This window comes from Micropterus salmoides, unplaced genomic scaffold (assembly GCF_014851395.1).
Source record: "Micropterus salmoides isolate LMB-PRFRI ecotype aquatic unplaced genomic scaffold, ASM1485139v1 Ms_hic_scaffold_10, whole genome shotgun sequence".
NCBI classification, from domain to species: domain Eukaryota; kingdom Metazoa; phylum Chordata; class Actinopteri; order Centrarchiformes; family Centrarchidae; genus Micropterus; species Micropterus salmoides.
In genome coordinates, this window is record NW_024040041.1 from 13,963,392 (window position 1) to 13,982,473 (window position 19,082).

The following is a 19,082-nucleotide window of genomic DNA, read 5'->3' on the forward strand; positions in this document are numbered from 1 at the left end:
GCCATCTTTCCTGAAAATGCAGCACAGAATGTTAATAACGTGCATTTTGAACATCTTAACATCTGGTGCCATAACCTCATCAGTTTCTGAGTGGAAACTCTACATAAGATCAGCCTTTATTTGTCTCACAGGTGTCTCACATACAGTTGTTGCAAGAGAGAAAACAATTCCCCACTCATCCTACCTTACCTATAAAATGAAGTTAAAAACACTCTCAAACACTCACTGGAAACAAATCTAAAATTTCAGATAAATAAATCATATCCCTGACATCAACAAGAGTGAAGTTTGGAAAGAATGATGAAGTCAGTCTCTATCAGTCTCTCCTTCTCCTGCTGCTGCTGCTGGTAGACAGGAGCTGGTTCAGCCAGCAGCTGAGTTTATATGTGCAGTATTTTAATGTACGGGGTAAACTAAGCTGAACAGTTAATAAAGACAGGAATCTTTAACTTTAGCTTGTTTGTAACAATTAGCTATTAGCCGAATCAGCGCTGTACTTGTGTAAAACCACAACACAGCTGTGGTGGATGAGAAACTGAGCAGATTAAAATATCGGGCTCTACATGTTTATGCTTAACAGGTGTATTGATAAATGTTTTAATAACCTTCCAAACTGTCGCGATTTTATGTTTGTGTTGCTTTCTCTGTGCTGAAGTTATTTTAATAAACTTGATGGTTTTATCCAGTTTGTTATTAAATTTGTAACAAACTTTATTGTGTCTCTTCAAGCAAAGCCTATAGTTTTTCATTATATTCCTTCTTATGGGATTAATATCTTGCCTTAATTCAAAACTGACAATAAAGTTCTGAAAGGTTGAAACTAAGTGTTTGAAAATTCAAAATCTTACAAAAAAAAGTTTTGCAAGATCGAAAACAACATGTAATTTGTTAAGCTATGAGGAGAGGAAAAGTCCGCTAGCCACTAGGCTAATTTATGCTGTGTAAAATGCTGGCTTAATTTACAGTAATCAATGGAGACTATCAACAAGACAAATCTCGACAGTTATTAAGCCAAAATGTTTGCTTTTGTTAAATGTGATTATTCTATTAAACCACGTTTTATGTGTGGTAGTCATTTCAAAGTTGGCTTTACTGTAGTTAACCAGTAACAACTATTTGTGTTGTTGTCTTTTCTTTTATGGCCTAAAGCACTGAAGAAGAGGGAGCATGCTGTGGTCATCACTCACAGGAGGACGAAAAGAAGCAGATATATATTTATGGACAGCTTCATCTTGGAGTTCATTGTTGTTGTCTACAATGAATGAACAATGATCATTAACAGATGGGTTGTCATTCATCAGTTCATCCTCAAAGACACCTTTGGATGTAAAGGCAAGTACTTTAGCATTTATTGAAAACTAAACTTACTCACAATAATCTGATTCAGCTGTCAAATGTTTTTAGGTGCCGCAAACCCAAACTAAAGCACGATGGCATTGGGACTGAAAATGTGCAATGAATAAAACTATTTACATTTCAACAAATACAACCGATTGATTCTTTTCTCTCCTTTTGGTTTGCAATATGCAAGTATTAAACTTAAAAGGCTGGGTACCTACAAGCTTAGGTGTCATTGACATGTCCCCACCACATTTTGAAATGGCTGATTTTGTCCCCATCACTTTTTGAAAGCATTTCTTAAAAACATTCTGAAAAGTAGCACCAAGAAATGTTAACTAAGAAATGAAAATGCTTTGAGAAAGGTTTATTTGCAATAAGAAAACATGCAATATAGTTTTCCCTCATAAAAAACAGACATTTCCACCATAAATTGGAGCAGAAAATGTTTCCAGAATGCAGGAAATTACGAGTTTAATGCTCTAAATCTTCTGGGGGAGTACTCAGACCTCCAGCACATATATTTCACCATCATAGTTTCATCTAAATAGTACTATATTTTTGTCTTGTTCTCGTTCATCGTCACATCTTATGTGTAAATGTATCATCACACCCCTAATCTGAGACCTTATGTGCCCACTTTACAACACAAAGTGACACCCTTGCTTACTAGTTACAGTGCTAGTAAACAGAGCTGAACAGTTTACAAGAAAGAATGACCTCCTTTAGCATCTATTAATTCATTAAGGTGTTTTTCTCAGTTGTGATGTGCTACCAAAATAATATACTAATGGACTGAATTCAATAAAAAACAAATGATTTGGTCGCCCCCTTCAGAAGGCCAACCACATCTGTAATAATACATTGAGAAACAAGTCTATTATCATCCTGCACTGCAACAGCTCTTAAGGCAGGCTGGAGTGAAAACAAACTTACCTTTCTCAAGTTATACAGTAATGTAATAATGTGAAATATACTGTATATGAAGGTGGATCAAACACAGCTGACCTTGAATGTAAACAGGGTACAGAGGAGCCTAGAATTTATTTTCATTCTTAACACACAATAGATAAGCTTTGCAGGCTGTTGTAAAAAAAAAAATCTTGCATGTTCTCCACTTTATTATTTGTTATTCTGTAGCTACACAGTAATATTATGGGTGTGGGCTGTATTAAAAGTATCCACTGTTCTTCCATGCTCTAATAACACAGTAACAACGAACTATTTCTCCCATGCTTCCTCTGTATTTTCTAAACTATGTAATTTTCAGAGTTTCAAAACTTTTTTTCACACATTTGCACACCAGTTTTCAGATCACCATTTACAAGGTTTCAAACCAGGAAAACAAACTAATACACTGGGAGAACAGTGACAAATTTGAAACAAAAATTGTTCTGAAGAAGGAAAACTCAAAAACATAATGTTTGCAGAGATTTTTTAATTTATTTATATTTTGCAAGCTTGCAAATCTTAGTTTTCGATCTTGCAAAACTTTTTTTTGTAAGATTTTGAGTTTTCAAACACTTAGTTTCAACCTTTCAGAACTTTATTGTCAGTTTTGAATCAAGGCAGGATATTAATCCCATAAAATCTGATTCTGACATTTATAAATTTTGCTCATGGATAGTGGTTAGAAAATAATGATGCGTCTGCATCACTTTGTAGATACATTAATGTTTGTAAATTATGTGGAATCTGAAGTGAGTCATAATATGAGAGTGACAAAAAATGTCGCAGATTTTTTCACAAAATCACTAGAGGGCAGTCAGTGTCAAGTTTCTAAAAGGAGACACTCAGATCTGCTGTTCTCATTGATCTTAACTGACACTTGAACTCTGGACTGAACTAAAGCTTAACATGTACACTGGATACTGTGATAGTTGATACTTTTCTACCCTAAACAAAAGTCATGTGTTAACTTGATTCAGTGCATTTTGAACTGAAAAGTACGACAGCATATTTAAGTTTATTTTTTTATACAACAAACCTAAAAAATCCCGAAAACAATTAACCACATAGCATGATATTTGATTAAGACAGTTTTATTTCTGACATAATCAGACACAGATAAATGTAAAATGTAGTTATAATCACAGAAAGTAACATATAAAAAAACGTTTTTTGTATTTAGTCACACAGGTTTCAGTTCCTGAGCAGCTGTCGTCTTGAAATGATGTCTTTGACATCTGCAAACACTGAAATTATTCATCATCATCTTATATGCAAACCTTCAAACCAGCAGCATCAGACTTAAGTTTTTATACCATCTACATGATCCCGGCTGCTGTCACTGTATTTGTGTTTGCAGCAATATTATTTTAATGAATATGTTTTCCATTATCCATGATTCATGTTAATATTTCCATTAAGAATAGTTATAATGAAATAATGTACAATGAAATTAAAACATCTTACGTAAAGCAGAGGTGATTTCCAGGCATGTTTTCACTCTGCAGATATAATAACAGTCAACAGACTCTTCTATTGGCTCCAGTTAGACCAACATTGATGCTTCATGTGTTTGATTCTATGCAAACTCAGTGACCTTCCTTGTTACTCAGCTATAAAAACTTCCCATCAGGCTGTCAGTGGAGTTCACAGCACGTCACTTTCAACATAAACCATGTTTTCTGTAGCTCTGCTGCTGCTGTTGGCAGCTGGATGTGAGTCTCTCTGGATTTGACAAAGTCAGCAGTTCTTCTTTTGCAGTATAACTTGATCATTTGTTACAAAACATTTTCTTTTTTAACAGGTGTGAAGTGTGAACAGTTGACACAGCCAGCCTCTGTGACTGTGCAGCCAGGTCAACGTCTGACCATCACCTGTCAGGTCTCTTATTCTGTTAGTGGCTACTGGACAGCTTGGATCAGACAGCCTGCAGGGAAAGGACTGGAGTGGATTGGAATGAGAGATACTGGATCTTCATATTACAAAGATTCCCTAAAGAACAAGTTCAGTATCGACTTAGACTCTTCCAGCAAAACAGTGACTCTAAACGGACAGAATGTGCAGCCTGAAGACACTGCTGTGTATTACTGTGCCAGAGATCCACAGTGAGAGACAATAATGTGAGAGTCATACAAAAAGTACTTCCTCTTTTTACCACCACCATGTGCTGAAAAAATTTACATTCTTTTGTTTAATTTAGAGATAAACTCTTCCTCAAGATTTGCAGATTGAATACCAAATTTTTAAGAAAACAATTTTCCCACACAAAAACCAATGCACAATTAATTGTCTGGTCCATTATATACCTTATAGCCTGTCAGTGTCCTTCTCTACACAAAGTGAACTTCCTCACAGTCTGCTATAAAGACTTGATGTCATGCTGTCAGTTGCAGCAGAAGAAGAGAAGCTCCCATCAGATCACCTTCAATACCAACCATGTTCTCTGTAGCTCTGCTGCTGCTGCTGCTGCTGGATCCTGTGAGTCTCACTGAGGCAGAGACACTGACAGTATGATCACAGCACACTGACTGTTCACTGTTATTTTTCCTTTTTTTTTATTGCAAGACAAAATACATAATATAGACATGACAATACAATGGAAAGAAGAAGAGAGAGACAAATGAAAGAAAAACATCAACAAAACATGTTCATGACAACAATAACAACAGCAGCAACAAAATGTTGTGTGTGTGTGTGTTTGTACGTGTGCGTGTGTATGTGCTTGTGTGTGTAAATACAAGCCTCCCACATTGTCAGGGAAGGGAGATGCCTATTGGATAGAAAATAGAGATAGGCTAAGAGGCTGGCGGGGGACTACAAGCGAAGAAGAAAAAACAACAACTTTTTGTTATCATTACTATAATAGTGATAACAATAACAATAATAACAAATAAGTACGGGTTATTAATAATAATACAAACAAAAAGTCAAAATAGAGTTGGAATACTGCTGCTGCCACCGTCCCCAACCGCTGCAAGTCACAATATACGTAGTACTAGAGTCATCTGCCCCTCGGCCTCAGGCCCTGTCAGTAAGGTAACGTGAAGGCGCCTCCCGGGGCAGCGGAACGGGACAGCAAGGGTTGGGCACGCCGGGTCAGCACACCTTTCTGTTTAGAAAGTTTTCCTATTTTACTCTGTTTGTCTTTTAAAGGATTGTTGCTTTGTTTGTTTAATTTTGTCTGATGCTGGTCCTATTTTGGGTTGCTCCCAGACCCTTTAGGAGGGAGCCAGCCCAAAGTGACCATGTCCACTTTCTAAACTGCTCCCAGACAGTGAGGAGGGGGCCAGTTAAGTAGAGACTGTGCATTCATGTGCAAATTAAACATTTATTTGATGTGTAAAATATAGAATATTTGATGTGGAGAGTAAAGAATATGGGGACCCAGCCCTGACCAAATAGGCCTCTAGTAGATATTGTTCAAAACATGATTTGTGTCTATTACGGTTGGTTTAACTCGGCAAGAACCATGGAAACAGGATTGGATGAATTTAATGAATGCTGTCCAGGTAGAGTGTGAGTCTATCGTGATGTTTGTGGTGGGGTTAGATAAGTTTTCCATGGATATGTACTCTATCATTAAGTTTTTCCAATGTGTTATATGTATGGCGGTGATTTCCAGTTCAGAATGATGGTTTTCTTGGCGATAGTTAGAGCCACAAGGAGTAATCGATTGTTTTCCTTATTTTCCAGACTGATTGCTGATATATCACCTAGTAAGCAGAGGGGAGGTGACTGTTCACTGTTATTACACTGATTCAAAATTCAACATGTTTTTCTCCACAGGTGTGAAGTGTGAACAGTTGACACAGCCAGCCTCTGTGACTGTGCAGCCAGGTCAACGTCTGACCATCACCTGTCAGGTCTCTTATTCTCTTGGCTACTACACAGCTTGGATCAGACAGCCTGCAGGGAACGGACTGGAGTGGATTGGAATGAGAGTTGGCTCCAGCACACATTACAAAGATTCACTAAAGAACAAGTTAAGTATCCACTTAGACTCTTCCAGCAACACAGTGACTCTAAACGGACAGAATGTGCAGCCTGAAGACACTGCTGTGTATTACTGTGCCAGATATCCACAATAACACAAACCATCAGTAGACCTGAACAAAAACCCCTCAGTGCCTGAACACTTGTTACATGAAGCCACCAGAGGAGGAGCCCTCAGACAACTAATGACTTCAACACCAGTTTACTGTTACAGAGGGAAACAGTCTAGAGTTTTATTATACAATAAAAAAATCTAATTATCCTAATTTCAATTGACTGCAACTGTTTTTTTATTCTAAATTCTGACATTGCAATCACTGATAAGCGATACATATGTTTCCCACAATGAAGAATAAATGAATATTAAATCTTTCAATTAATGAAATACAGTCAGCTGACAACCTAGCTTTAAATCCTCATCATCTAACAAGAAACAGATTTCCAGACAGTCAGTTTCTCTTCAATAAAATCTTTACATACATAAAATAAAACTGATAATTGTCTGAATCAATGCTACATCAGTAACTGAAACAGTAGTCTTTACCACTTATGGTGATGTTCAATACAGAAACATATAAAACCAAACATTAATATATTTTTTAAACTGGTTTCAGATGTGTGTTTTTGCTTGTAGTTTGTTCTGTTACTCATGAATAACCTGAAGTCTAATTTCAAACAATAAAAATCCAAGCACAAAATTTAACTTCTCAGAACAATTCGGATTCAAATTCAGACGTATAACCAAATTAATTTGGCTCAAGTCACAACAGTGAGAACAGGTGATGTCCAAGTCCAATCCAGCAGTATCTTCCCTGTGAGGAGGAGTCAATGGAATTATATCCAGCTCCATTATTTTCAGTATCACCTTTTTTACAATACTGATTGTGATTAACTCTCGCTATTCTATGCAGCATTTATTTATTAAAGTGTTTATATAAATACAGGATAGACATAAAAATGAAACAAATGCACAACAACCAAAAACAAAAGGTACAGAAAGGCTTAATTGATCATAGTGTGAACTTTATCTGTAAAGGGGAAGCTAAGGTTTCAAAATATACCCACATTGGGCTGCTCAGTAATCGTCTGTTTTAATTGCAATATGAAACTCTGAAACACATTTCCAAACGTGTTCCCAATTCATTCCAGAACTGTAACCTTATTCAGTCAACAGGACAAGGACACAGATTTACATTTATAATTGAAATCGAATGAAACACATTGTGTGTTTTTTAAGCCACATGCAACACTTTAAAAAAGAGCCAGTCAGTATGTCTGCAATGAAACAAAATAAGTCAAGTCAAGTCAATTCAAATTTATTTATAAAGCACATTTAAAATAAAATAAAGTTAACTTTGAACTGGGTAAGCTAACAAATCTATGACAATCATTATCAACTGAGCTGCATCAGTCGACTAGCAGGCAGAGTGGAGAGAGAGAGTCTGATTCGGAGAGTCTGTGGCTGTCACCTTTGGCTTATTAACTCCAGCAATCGACCCTTTCATGACTTGGGGAAACCTGCGTCAGTCACACTACCCATAAATTATTTCTTCACATCTACAATTCACATCTACTGAATTTATAAATCTTATATAAAAAATAAAAATACCAATGTTTTTATGCACTTGATTTTGGGGTTTTCTGTCACAATGTCCTTAAATTATGAACAGTTTGTGAATAAATCAACACTATTATAACATATAGAAATATTTGTTAAGGTTTTATTTTATTGTTTTTTCCCTAATAAAATGTAATTTTAATTACTAATTTGGGGGTATTGTAAAACAGATCTGTTGTGACAGACATGATACAGACTGTGCCTAATAATAAAGCAACCAACTTTAATAATGTGTTCATCAAAAATGAGATTAAACATTTATAAACATTTGTAAACATTTATTTTCCAGTTTCAACAGTAACTGAGATCCAAGTCAAATCCAGTTCCTTCCTGTGAGGAGGAGTCAATGCAAAACTCAGATTTCTTCCACCTCTACTTATCTGACTGCAGAGAGGATGACAGAGAACAGTGGACACACAGTTTAACATGATGGACTATAGGACAGGACTGCTGCTTTTAACTGTCTGCTGGGCAGGTGAAGATCTTCACAGGTCTTGATTTAGCATACCTTTTTATAAGTAACCAGCTTATTTCACATGATGCCTTTTTTTCTTGACAGGTGTTGATGGTCAGACTCTGACAGAATCTGAACCAGTGGTTAAAAGACCTGGAGAATCCCACAGATTGACCTGTACAGCCTCTGGATTCACATTCAGTGCACAGTATTTGGCTTGGATCAGACAGGCTCCTGGAAAAGGACTGGAGTGGATTGCTTATATCTATCCTGATGGTAGCACCAAATACTACTCTCAGTCAGTTCAAGGCCGGTTTACCATCTCCAGAGACAACAGCAGAGAGCAGCTGTATCTGCAGATGAACAGTCTGAAGACTGAAGATTCTGCTGTTTATTATTGTGCTCGAGACTCACAGTGACTGGAGTTGGTTGAACAGCTGTACAAAATCCTCAGTACTCATTTTGCAGGCTGTCAGAGCCCTGGACTAAACCAAAGCTTATCGGTCCTGCTGCTCATGTGCACTAGATATTGTTAAAGTTAATAATTTTCTACTCTAAACAAAAGTCATGTGTTAACTTGACTTAGTTTTGTATAGTAAAGCTTAACTATAAGGTGTTTTCTATCGGCAGCTCCATCTGTCAGTGTCAGTTCATTCTATTCAATTTTTTTTATATAGCGCCAAATCACAACAACAGTTATCTCATAGCGCTTTTCATAAAAGAGCAGGTCTAGACCGTACTCTGTGATATTATTCCTTAAAAGGAAAATTTACTTTACTGTACAGACAGTAAAGTTAATGTTGGTACAGACTGAATGAATAATGGTACAGATATTTATAGTAATGGTAATGATAACATTGTTAATGAAAATAATCATAATGTTAATTATAATAATGACAGTAATAATAACAATAGGACTAGTAATAACAATTGTAGCAGAGGGTGTCGAGCAGGAACGTGGGGTCAGCAGGTGACTTGCAACCACAGATCCAGACTCCACAGCTCCAGAGCCAGAAACACCTGCAGAAAGTGATAGGAGACAGGAAGTAGAGCCTGAAGAAGCTGCCATGTCTTTCTGTGCTTGTGAGACAAGAACAACAACTAATACTGAGTAAAAACTCTTTTCTCATCCTCACTGGGCTGATAGACAAATTTAAAATGATACAAAACACAGACATTTGATTGCCACTGATTTATGACTGGCTTTAACATTACATCTCACGAGAGAATAATGATGAAAAAGATTCATATTGCTCTATACTACAAACCAACTGAAAGGTAAGAAAATATTTCTCCATCACAGACTTTAGTTTCATTAAAACCAATTCTGAGAGAAAGTGGAGTGATGGCAGGGTATTTAAGATTAACGCTCACAAACAAAGTAAATTACTTTAATACTATATATTTTGTATGGAGATCATTTATATAGCAAGGTTTTTGATTATTGAAGAAAGTATAATATGGGTGTTGTGGTGGCAGCCCAGCTGACGGTTAGTGTCCTGTTTCTCCTTTTTTCTCGTGATTCTGTTTTCCCCTCGTGTTTTGGCCTGCCTGTTTGTGTCTCCTCTCCTTGTGTGTGTGCTCTCCCTCTCTCTCCGCTCCTGAGCCCGGCTGACAATCCACACCTGCGCCTCATCAACCTCATCTCTGCCAGTACTTCAACCCTGGTTCTCCACACAATCTCTGCTTGATCGTTGTTGCTCCTAACCTGGTGCCACTTCTTCACTCAAGCCCGTGCATAACCTGCATCATCTTTGTTTCCCTGTTCTTGGTTTTGTCTGTGCCTAACACAGTCTGTCTTCCCTCCAGGTTCACTCACCTCCGCCCTTCGTTGTCAGCTGGGCTCGCCACCCTGCCCTCTCCTCTCAGACCCCAACCACGCCGTCTTCCAGGCTCTTCCCCGTGCCTCAGCCCTACTTACTCCTCGGTCCCCTGCGCCCGTGTTCCCCCGGCATCCACCTCTCCCTTACCTACACTTCCTCAACACCTTTTTCCCCTCAATAAATCCTTTCACCTGAGTGTTGCTTTTGGGTCGTCTCTGTCCAACACACCATAACAATGGGATTTAAATAATGATTGTGTTTAAACTGCAAATAAATGTTTATAGAAGATACAGAGAGAATTCTGAAAGTTGAATTACATTTATTCATTTTAGCTGACGATTTTATCCAAAGCGACTTACAATTGCTATACATGTCAGAGGTCGCACGCCTCTGGAGCAACAAGGGGTTAAGTGTATTGCTCAGGGACACAATGGTGGATGTCTCACAGTGGGACTCGAACCCAGGTCCAACACCAAACGCAAGCATTTTATGTATGCTCCATCACCACCCAGTTGATGCAATTAAACAGCAATAAAGTTATTTGAAAAGCAGAAAAGCTCTAGTTAGACCAACATTGATGCTTCATGTGTTTGATTCTATGCAAACTCAGTGACCTTCCTTGTTACTCAGCTATAAAAATCTGGCTGTCAGTGGAATTCACAGCACGTCACTTTCAACATAAACCATGCACTGGATCAGACAGACTCCTGGAAATGGACTGGAGTGGATTGGTTTAATCTATGGTGACAGTACCGGGGGGGGGGGGCTTGGCCTTTTGACATGCAAAAACTAGAGACATCGCCTGGGGTTTGGTAAGGATCTGCAGAGACTCAATCAGACATGCATCGCTTAAGGACTGTGTATTCAAAGAGCCTTAGTGAACCCCTCTTGCCGTAAAGGTGTCAATAGAGACACTTAGCAGGACAGCAGAGGGGCTGTCCGGCCCCTCTCTCTCCACAGGTCACCTCCGAACATCAAAAGTACCACCCGTTTATTCCTTTTCCACAGAATGGCTGAGCCACTCCCTTCTCTCTTTAGCCGATGTGCAAATGTGATAAGCCAGGATTGCGAGAGGGGGACACAAACAACTCCTGCCTTCTTGAGCATAAACAATGTTTCATTAGAAACTGTTTTGTTCTGTTTAAATAATAATCCTTGCTAAGTTAGTAGTGGTGTTTGCCTCTTAGGTTAGTAGTTATGTTACCATGTTGTTGTTGATATTTGTTGTTGAAAATTATCAAAATAAGTTAATTTTAAGTTTTAATTTTCAACAAGGATCAATGACATTGCCTCATTTTATGTTGTAACCAATGCTTTGTTCCCAACACTTTATGACACTTACTTTAGAAATGATGATAAAGAAATGTCATCCTATACTTGATTAATTTTCCAGCTCGAATTTAATGTTAAATAACTAAATTCCCCAGCTCCTGAGCAGAAGACTGTTTTAGGATTAATCAAAGCTATCTTCATGTAACCAGAGCTCCCCCAAGTGGACAAAATAAGTATTACATGCCATCGTTCTGAAATGCCGATGTGATTCCTAGGAAATGCTAACCTAAGGTTGAACTACTGACAATTGTTTTCCTTTTATCAAATGCTTAAAACTAAGAACGGTATACCCGTTTGACAATTAAGGTTTGATTGTGGGAAGATATTTGATTACAATACGCGCAAATAGATTTTTGAATAGACATATTAAAAGTTTAAAGAAATGACAATTTCTCAGGAAACCGGAAACAAAGCCCTCCCTCAGGGGAACAAAAGACTGTCCCTCTGGGAACCACGCCCCAACCCCCAAAAGCAGCGACACACGCTGTCTCCTGCTCTCTCTTGTTCTGGTTCTCTGCAACTGCACTTCGGCACGCACCCAGCGTACCCCATCTCCCGGCAACGCCCTAAGAAGTTCGACCCCGCGCAGCGAAGCCACACACGTGAAGAGCCGCAACGTCAATTTTTCCCTCATTTCCAGGAACTTACTTGCTTGCTTTTCTTTTCTTTTCTTTGTTAAGTTATCAGACCGTTAAGTTACACAATTTTAATTCAAGAACGACCAAGTTCTTTTTAAGCTTTATTCGTTGAGCTAACTTACACTGATCCCTCCTCTGACCCGAGCCAGGGTTGAAAAGGCCCCCACTGCGAGTTTCATCAATAAGCCGACAAAAGATGGACCTCCAGAGCAATTCCCTGGCAGAGAAAGCGACTGGCCGACGGCTTTAGGCCGTCCTAACCGAGAACGCACGGAACTTCGCCAGCGTGAGGCCGCCGACCAGCAACCCGGCTGAGAGAAACGACAAGCAGTAAGACCAAACCAAGGCATTCTGTTATCAGTGATGTCCAATAGTTTGTTAATAGATTATCTTTACCTCTTAAAACTCATAGCTTGCGTTCATTAGCTGCCTGTGTGAGTCAAATTCTCCTCACAATAGAACCCCACATCCCCACTGTTTAGCCATTGTTTATTTCTTTGATGTATATTTAACCGCATTTTTATGTCACCTTAGTTAATAAATTTCACTGTAATCACAGGAATGGTGTGTGTATTGCCTACCTCCAATTCCCTGTCACGAGAATTTACCCCTTCGATATGAGACTGACTGATTTATTTAAGGTAATTGAACGATTATTAACTAACTGATCACTAGTGAATAATTGTATAATTATTAAAACGCTACCCAGAGGTCCGGGGACTCTGGGCGAATTAGATCTCCGGGGTTGCCCCGCAAAATGAGAGCTTTATGAATGAATATTCTCTGAATATTAAAATTCATAATTTTGTATAAATTCTCATAAATTTATTAAAAACACAAGTAGACATGCTACATACTATTCTCAGTCAGTTCAAGGCCGGTTTACCATCTCCAGAGACAACAGCAGACAGCAGGTGTATCTGCAGATGAACAGTCTGAAGACTGAAGATTCTGCTGTTTATTATTGTGCTCATTTGGGCACCTGTACAAAATTCTACAGAACTCATCTTTAACATAATTATTTCAGATGATAAATGTTATTACTTCAAGCAGTAGTTGAAGAAAATGATACAATACCATAACACCAAACATTTGTTACTGTTTGATTTGGAAAATATTCCTAAACAGAGATGTGAATGTAGAAATACTTTTTCTTGAAAGGCAAATCTTGCTTGTTCCATAACAGAACTTCATTAAACAACTCCTCTGAGAAAACTAATGTAAGATTTAATTGTGATATAAAAGGGCACTTTCACATACATTTATTGACAGCAGATATTTTCCTCTGCACTACAGTAATTAGTTTTTTGCATATCATCACACAGGTTTCACACATTAAAGCCATTGTTGCAAAATAAATGAATAAATTAAACTCTAACAGAGTGCCTGTGCATGAGCCCCTCCCTCCCCGTGATATCCTGATGCAAATCTTCAGTCTGTGCAGTGTACTTCTGTCTTGCTGACTGCTCTTGTACTTTGTGTGCAGCATCAGAGGTCACATCTCCAGCCTCAGGATGATCAACACACTCACTCTTCTGCTGGTTGCTCTCTCTCTGCCCTGTGAGTTCTCCTGCTTCCTGCTGTTTTATCTTTTATCAGACAACATTAACTGATGGTCAGTCAGTGATCCCAGAAAACTTCCCAGATGACTGTCTCACTTTCTTCTCTGGTTCCTCTCTTCTTTCATCTCATCACTCTCAGTCTCTCCTGCAGAGGATCTGGCTTCACGTTTAACTGCTGTGTTATGAGCTGGATAAGACAACCTGCAGGAAAAGCACTGGAATGGATTGGGATCGGCTTCTCCAATGCCAGTAGTAACACTTATGCCAGCAGTGTGCAAGGACGAATAGAAGTCAGTAGAGATGATAGCAACAGCATGGTGCATCTGAGACTGTCCAACTTAAAGCCAGAGGACTCTGCAGTGTATTACTGAGCCAAAGACACACACACTTTTGGAGAGTATGACAGTGATTAAAAAAACAGTGTGAGAAATGTCGTGATTCCCTGTGAGGAGGAGTCCCTGATCTCTTCCATCTCCACGTATGCGTTGCAGCATGCAGGACAGAGACTAAATCACTATCAAACACATTGCAGACTGGACAGAGACAAGATTATGCTGTTGATTATTCTTAATGAGAGCCAGTGACACAAATAATAGCAAGTTAAGTTAATATGTCAAACAAGTCAAAATATTCCATTACAGAGTCAAATAAATAACCCTTACTTCAACATGATCAGCAACCTCTGGAAAGCACTGTCTCAATACAACTGCTTTTTATGCAGGTTGAATGGTCATTTCAAATAGTCTTTTGTACTGTATGTAGTTGAAACTGGAAACCGTAGATAGTGGTAAATGTTTTCATCTGAGTTGTTAGAAGTTTTTGTTAGAAAAAATGAAATCATAAATACATAACCTTTCATTTTCAAAATAAATGTTCACATGACAACTCCAAGCTACAACTCGGTGACACAACAGTTCATCCTTCTTTTATAGCCTGTCAGTGCCTCCATGCCAGGTACAGGATGTGTCCACTTCAAATCAATTCAAATAGTATGACACAATTCTATTAACCATAAAAACCTGGAGGACATAATAAAACAAAAATGTTTCCGATTACACGGCCTCAGATCTGCTACATATTGCCAACATGTCTCTTCTATCAGGTTTCCTCCCACAGGCACTGAAAACTGTAGTCAATCTAGACACGTCACTAATGAGCAGTTACAGGCCCATAACAAACCTCCCATTTTTAAGTAAAATCATTTAAAAAGCTGTTTTTCAACTGCTTTGTGCTTTCTTGGCACTAAATAACTGTTCTGTCTTCCAGTCAGGAACCACAAAAAGGTTGTTGATAAAATAGTCAAAGACAAAACAACAATCTTGTTGCTGAGATTAAACTACTATAAACATTTCTACAAATTAAGACACAATAATGTCTATAAAATTCGATTCAGTTTTATTTATATAATGCGCCAATTCACAACAAAAGTAATCACATTGCGCTTTTCATATACAGAAGGTCTGGGCCGTACTCTTTGTGATTTGTAATATCAACTCTGAGCAAGCACTCGACGACAAGTACAGACTGAAAATGAATAATGGTACTGATATTTACAGTATTGTAAATACTACTATTACTACTACTAGTAATAATAATAATAATAACAACAATAATAAGGCGACTCATAACCAGAGATCCAGACTTCACAGCTCCAGAAACACCTGCAGAAAGTGATAGGAGTAGAGAGGAGAGGGATGAGAAAGCAAAAGACTATGGGAAAGGGAAATGATGTGGAATCTAAAGTGGGTCATAATATGAGAGTGAAAAATACAACACATTGTCACTCCCAACTCTTTACATATGGACGCTCGGTCAAGACTCCATAACTACCTGGTTGAGTCTAGGAAAAGATCGTGGTTCGGGTTAAAATAAGTAGGTTAGCTGGGTAAGTTACTCAATACTCAAGTTATGAATTTAAAAATAGATAGTAAACAAAGAACTACAAACAGCTACTGCAATGTTGAATGGTTGTGTTAAATATCTGATCAGATTAAACTTTGCTGAGTTTACATTAGAGCTCACATTAGTTCACATTAGAGTGAAATCAGAGCTTCTTTGGATCTGCTGTCCAACCTGAGACTGAAAGCATCTATTTTATTTTGGTTTTGATATGAATGTTTTGTTTACATGATCTGTGAAAAATTTGTTTAAATAATGTGAAAAAATGAGTACAGTGGAGGCTGTGGATTGAGAGGGTGAATCAAGTTTCAAGCTCTGTTTCAGCAACATCACCTCCCAAACTGTCTTATTTTGTATTTTGTATGTGATATTTAAACAGATTTGTGACAGCTCTGCAACAGGTAGGATCAGACAGTATGAAGGAAAACCAATGGACTGGATTTTGTATTAGTAGGGAGGAGGTGACTTTTACCAAAATCATGCTCTGAAGAACAACTTAATTTACCACACACACACACACACACACACACACACACACACACACACACACTTCAACTAGATCTGTGACATTAACAGGACAGAATCACACAGCTGTGTATTATTGTGTACATGGCTCCAGTGGCATAAACCCTGTACAGATCTGCACAAATACTCAGCAACCAACAAGACCCAACACAGAAGTTCAAAATGTAGGGCAGAAAAAAATCTGACAAAGCTAACTTTACAATACTTTGAAAAGGCCTAAAGAGACGGTGAAGATGTCATGTATCATATCTGGTTATAGCATGATAAGCTACTATATTCACTGAATACGACAGAGGCCAGGGAAAGCTCAAAGTAACATAGTTCTTTCAAATGTCAAATCATTTTTAATACTAAATTAACCATCTTACATTTACAAGAAAAAACAAAAAATTATATGAAATCAGTTCACAGAGCGAACTTGGCCAGGTCAGAAGATAATTAGAAAGGTGAATTGTCCACGTTGAAACAATATGTTCAAAACATTGGTTGATGTAACATGATGGTAGATTTAATAATCAACACAGGGTTGTATAACGAGATGAAGATGACAAACAGCGATTTTCAAAAATGTTAGTGGATATTGGTGATCAGTGGAGTACTGTAGATTATTTAGCTCATCTGCTGCCCAATATGCTCACAGAGTGTAATCAGGCCAAATGATATTTGAACTAATTTGATTGTAAATGTATCAGATTTCTGAATTAAGAATAAAATTTTACTAATTTTTTATTTTGGTCTATGTTGTGTGCACGCCGCAGTCGGTCCGGGCGTTGCTCTTCTGCGGGTTACGTTTTTTGCGTTCCGTCGGCATTACGTTGTTCTGCGTTTGCGTCGCGGTGCATCTGGGAGCCTTTGTTTTTTTTTTATTGATTTATTGTTTTTCTTTCTCCCACCCCTATTGGCTACTGGGTTTCTTGCCTGCCTGTTACAGTCGTGGCGCCCCACTCTCACTAACAACTACATTCTTTAACAGGCTTATGCGCACACACATGTACACACACACATACAGACAATTTCACCCACACGCACACAGACACAAACAAATTTAGGTTGTCCCTGTTGTCCCCAGTTACTTATTTAAATTAATTATTATTCCAGCTCATTTTTCTCTTAGTTGTCTTACTATGTCAGCTGTTCATTGCTGCTGTTTGGCTGGTTGTCTTTTACTATTATTATTATTTTTATTGTTTGTTTTTGTTTGTGTTTGTTTGTTGTTGTTTTTCTCCTCCCCAAGCCCCCCTCTCTGTTCTATTTCAGGTTTCGTTGCTTTCTGCAATTGGTGTTTCCCACAGCTTTTCCCTGTTGTCCCCACCTTCCATCCCCCTTCTCTTACAGGTGTTGTCCTTTCTCTGTGCTGTCTGTTTGTGCCCCCCATCCCCGTGTCTGCCCCCCTGTCCGGCCCGGTGACAAATCAATACATAATTAAATAAATAATAAAACAGACAAAGGAGTATATTAATACTTTCTTGTTAAAGTAAAATCTGTCTGGCACAATATGGTATCCAGGTCATTATACTCTATACCAGGCTGCTGGGCAGGACAGATTTAAAAAAAAAAAAAAAGAATACAATTTTAAAAACAAACCTTATCATGTGTTTCTTCATTATACTCCCACTCAAGCAAAGCCTATAGTTTTTCATTATATTCCAATCAAATCTGATGTTCATTTATAAATTTTGCTCATGGGTAGTGGTTACTAAATAATGATGCGTCTGCATCACTTTGTACGGCATACAGGCCTACAGCCTGTCAGCTGGTTTTGCCTAATATTTGCAGGTCTTTAGACCACAGTGGAAACACACACAACAAATGGCTGAAGGAACCTTTTAGTTCCTTCAAAAGAGATCCGGGTACTTTTGGTGGAAATGCCACTAAGAGGGGGAAGGAAAGTACCACTTTAAGATAGGGGGTGGAAGGTTCCAAGTGGTGATTATTCATTTAGCTGACGTGTTTATCCAAAGCAACCTACAATTGCTATGTAAGAGGTCGCAGGCCTCTTGAGCAACTAGGGGTTAAGTGTCTTGATCAGGGACACATTGGTGGATGTATCACTGTGGGAAATTGAACCCAGGTCACTCACACTAAAGGCATGTGTCTTCCACTGCACCATCACCACCCCTTGTTCATAAAAGGCCAAAGACAGCACAACACTATGGTTAGTGAAATGAATCTACTGCAAAAAACAAACACTTATACAAATTTAGATACCTTATTGTCTGTAAATTTTGTGGAATCTGAAGTGAGTCATAATATGAGAGTGACAAATATTGCAGTTTCTTTCAGAAAATCACTAGAGGGCAGTCAGTGTCAAGTTTCTAAAAGGAGACACTCAGATCTGCTGTTCTCATTGATCTTAACTGACACTTGAACCCTGGACTGAACTAAAGATTAACATGTACAATGGATACTGTTATAGTTGATACTTTTCTACCCTAAACAAAAGTCATGTGTTAACTTGACAGCGTACGACAGCATATTTAAGTTTTTTTTGTTTTAAAAGCAAACCCGACAATAAAAAATCTTGACAACAATTAACCACCTAGCATGATATTTCATTAAGACAGTTTTATTTCTGACACTGACACAGATAAATGTAAAATGTAGGTATAATCACATAAAGTAACATATAAATACGTGAACTACTTTAGTTTTTTCTAATATAAAAAAAATGTTTTTTGCATTTAGTCACACACGTTTCACTTCCTGTCTTTGTCTTTGACATCTGCAAACACTGAAATTATTTATCATCGTCTTTTATGCAAACCTTCAAACGAGCAGCATCAGACTTAAGTTTTTATACCATCTACATGATCCCGGCTGCGTCACTGTATTTGTGTTTACAGCAGTATTATTTTAATGAATAAGTTTTCCATTATCCATGATTCATGTTAATATTTCCATTAAGAATAGTTATAATGAAATAATGTGTGTAGCCCTACCACTCAATTCCAC

The 19,082-nt window shown here is 38.0% G+C and overlaps 2 gene segments (V, D, J or C); both read left to right on the forward strand.

The window, feature by feature from the left end:
• The first annotated feature begins 3,950 nt into the window (after positions 1-3,950).
• On the forward strand, positions 3,951-4,432 carry LOC119887112. The segment is given in 2 exon segments: positions 3,951-4,001; positions 4,091-4,432. Coding segments are annotated over 2 exon segments (345 nt in total).
• A 3,891-nt stretch (positions 4,433-8,323) lies between these two features.
• Positions 8,324-8,923, forward strand: LOC119887076. The segment is given in 2 exon segments: positions 8,324-8,372; positions 8,457-8,923. Coding segments are annotated over 2 exon segments (363 nt in total).
• Positions 8,924-19,082: the final 10,159 nt, after the last annotated feature.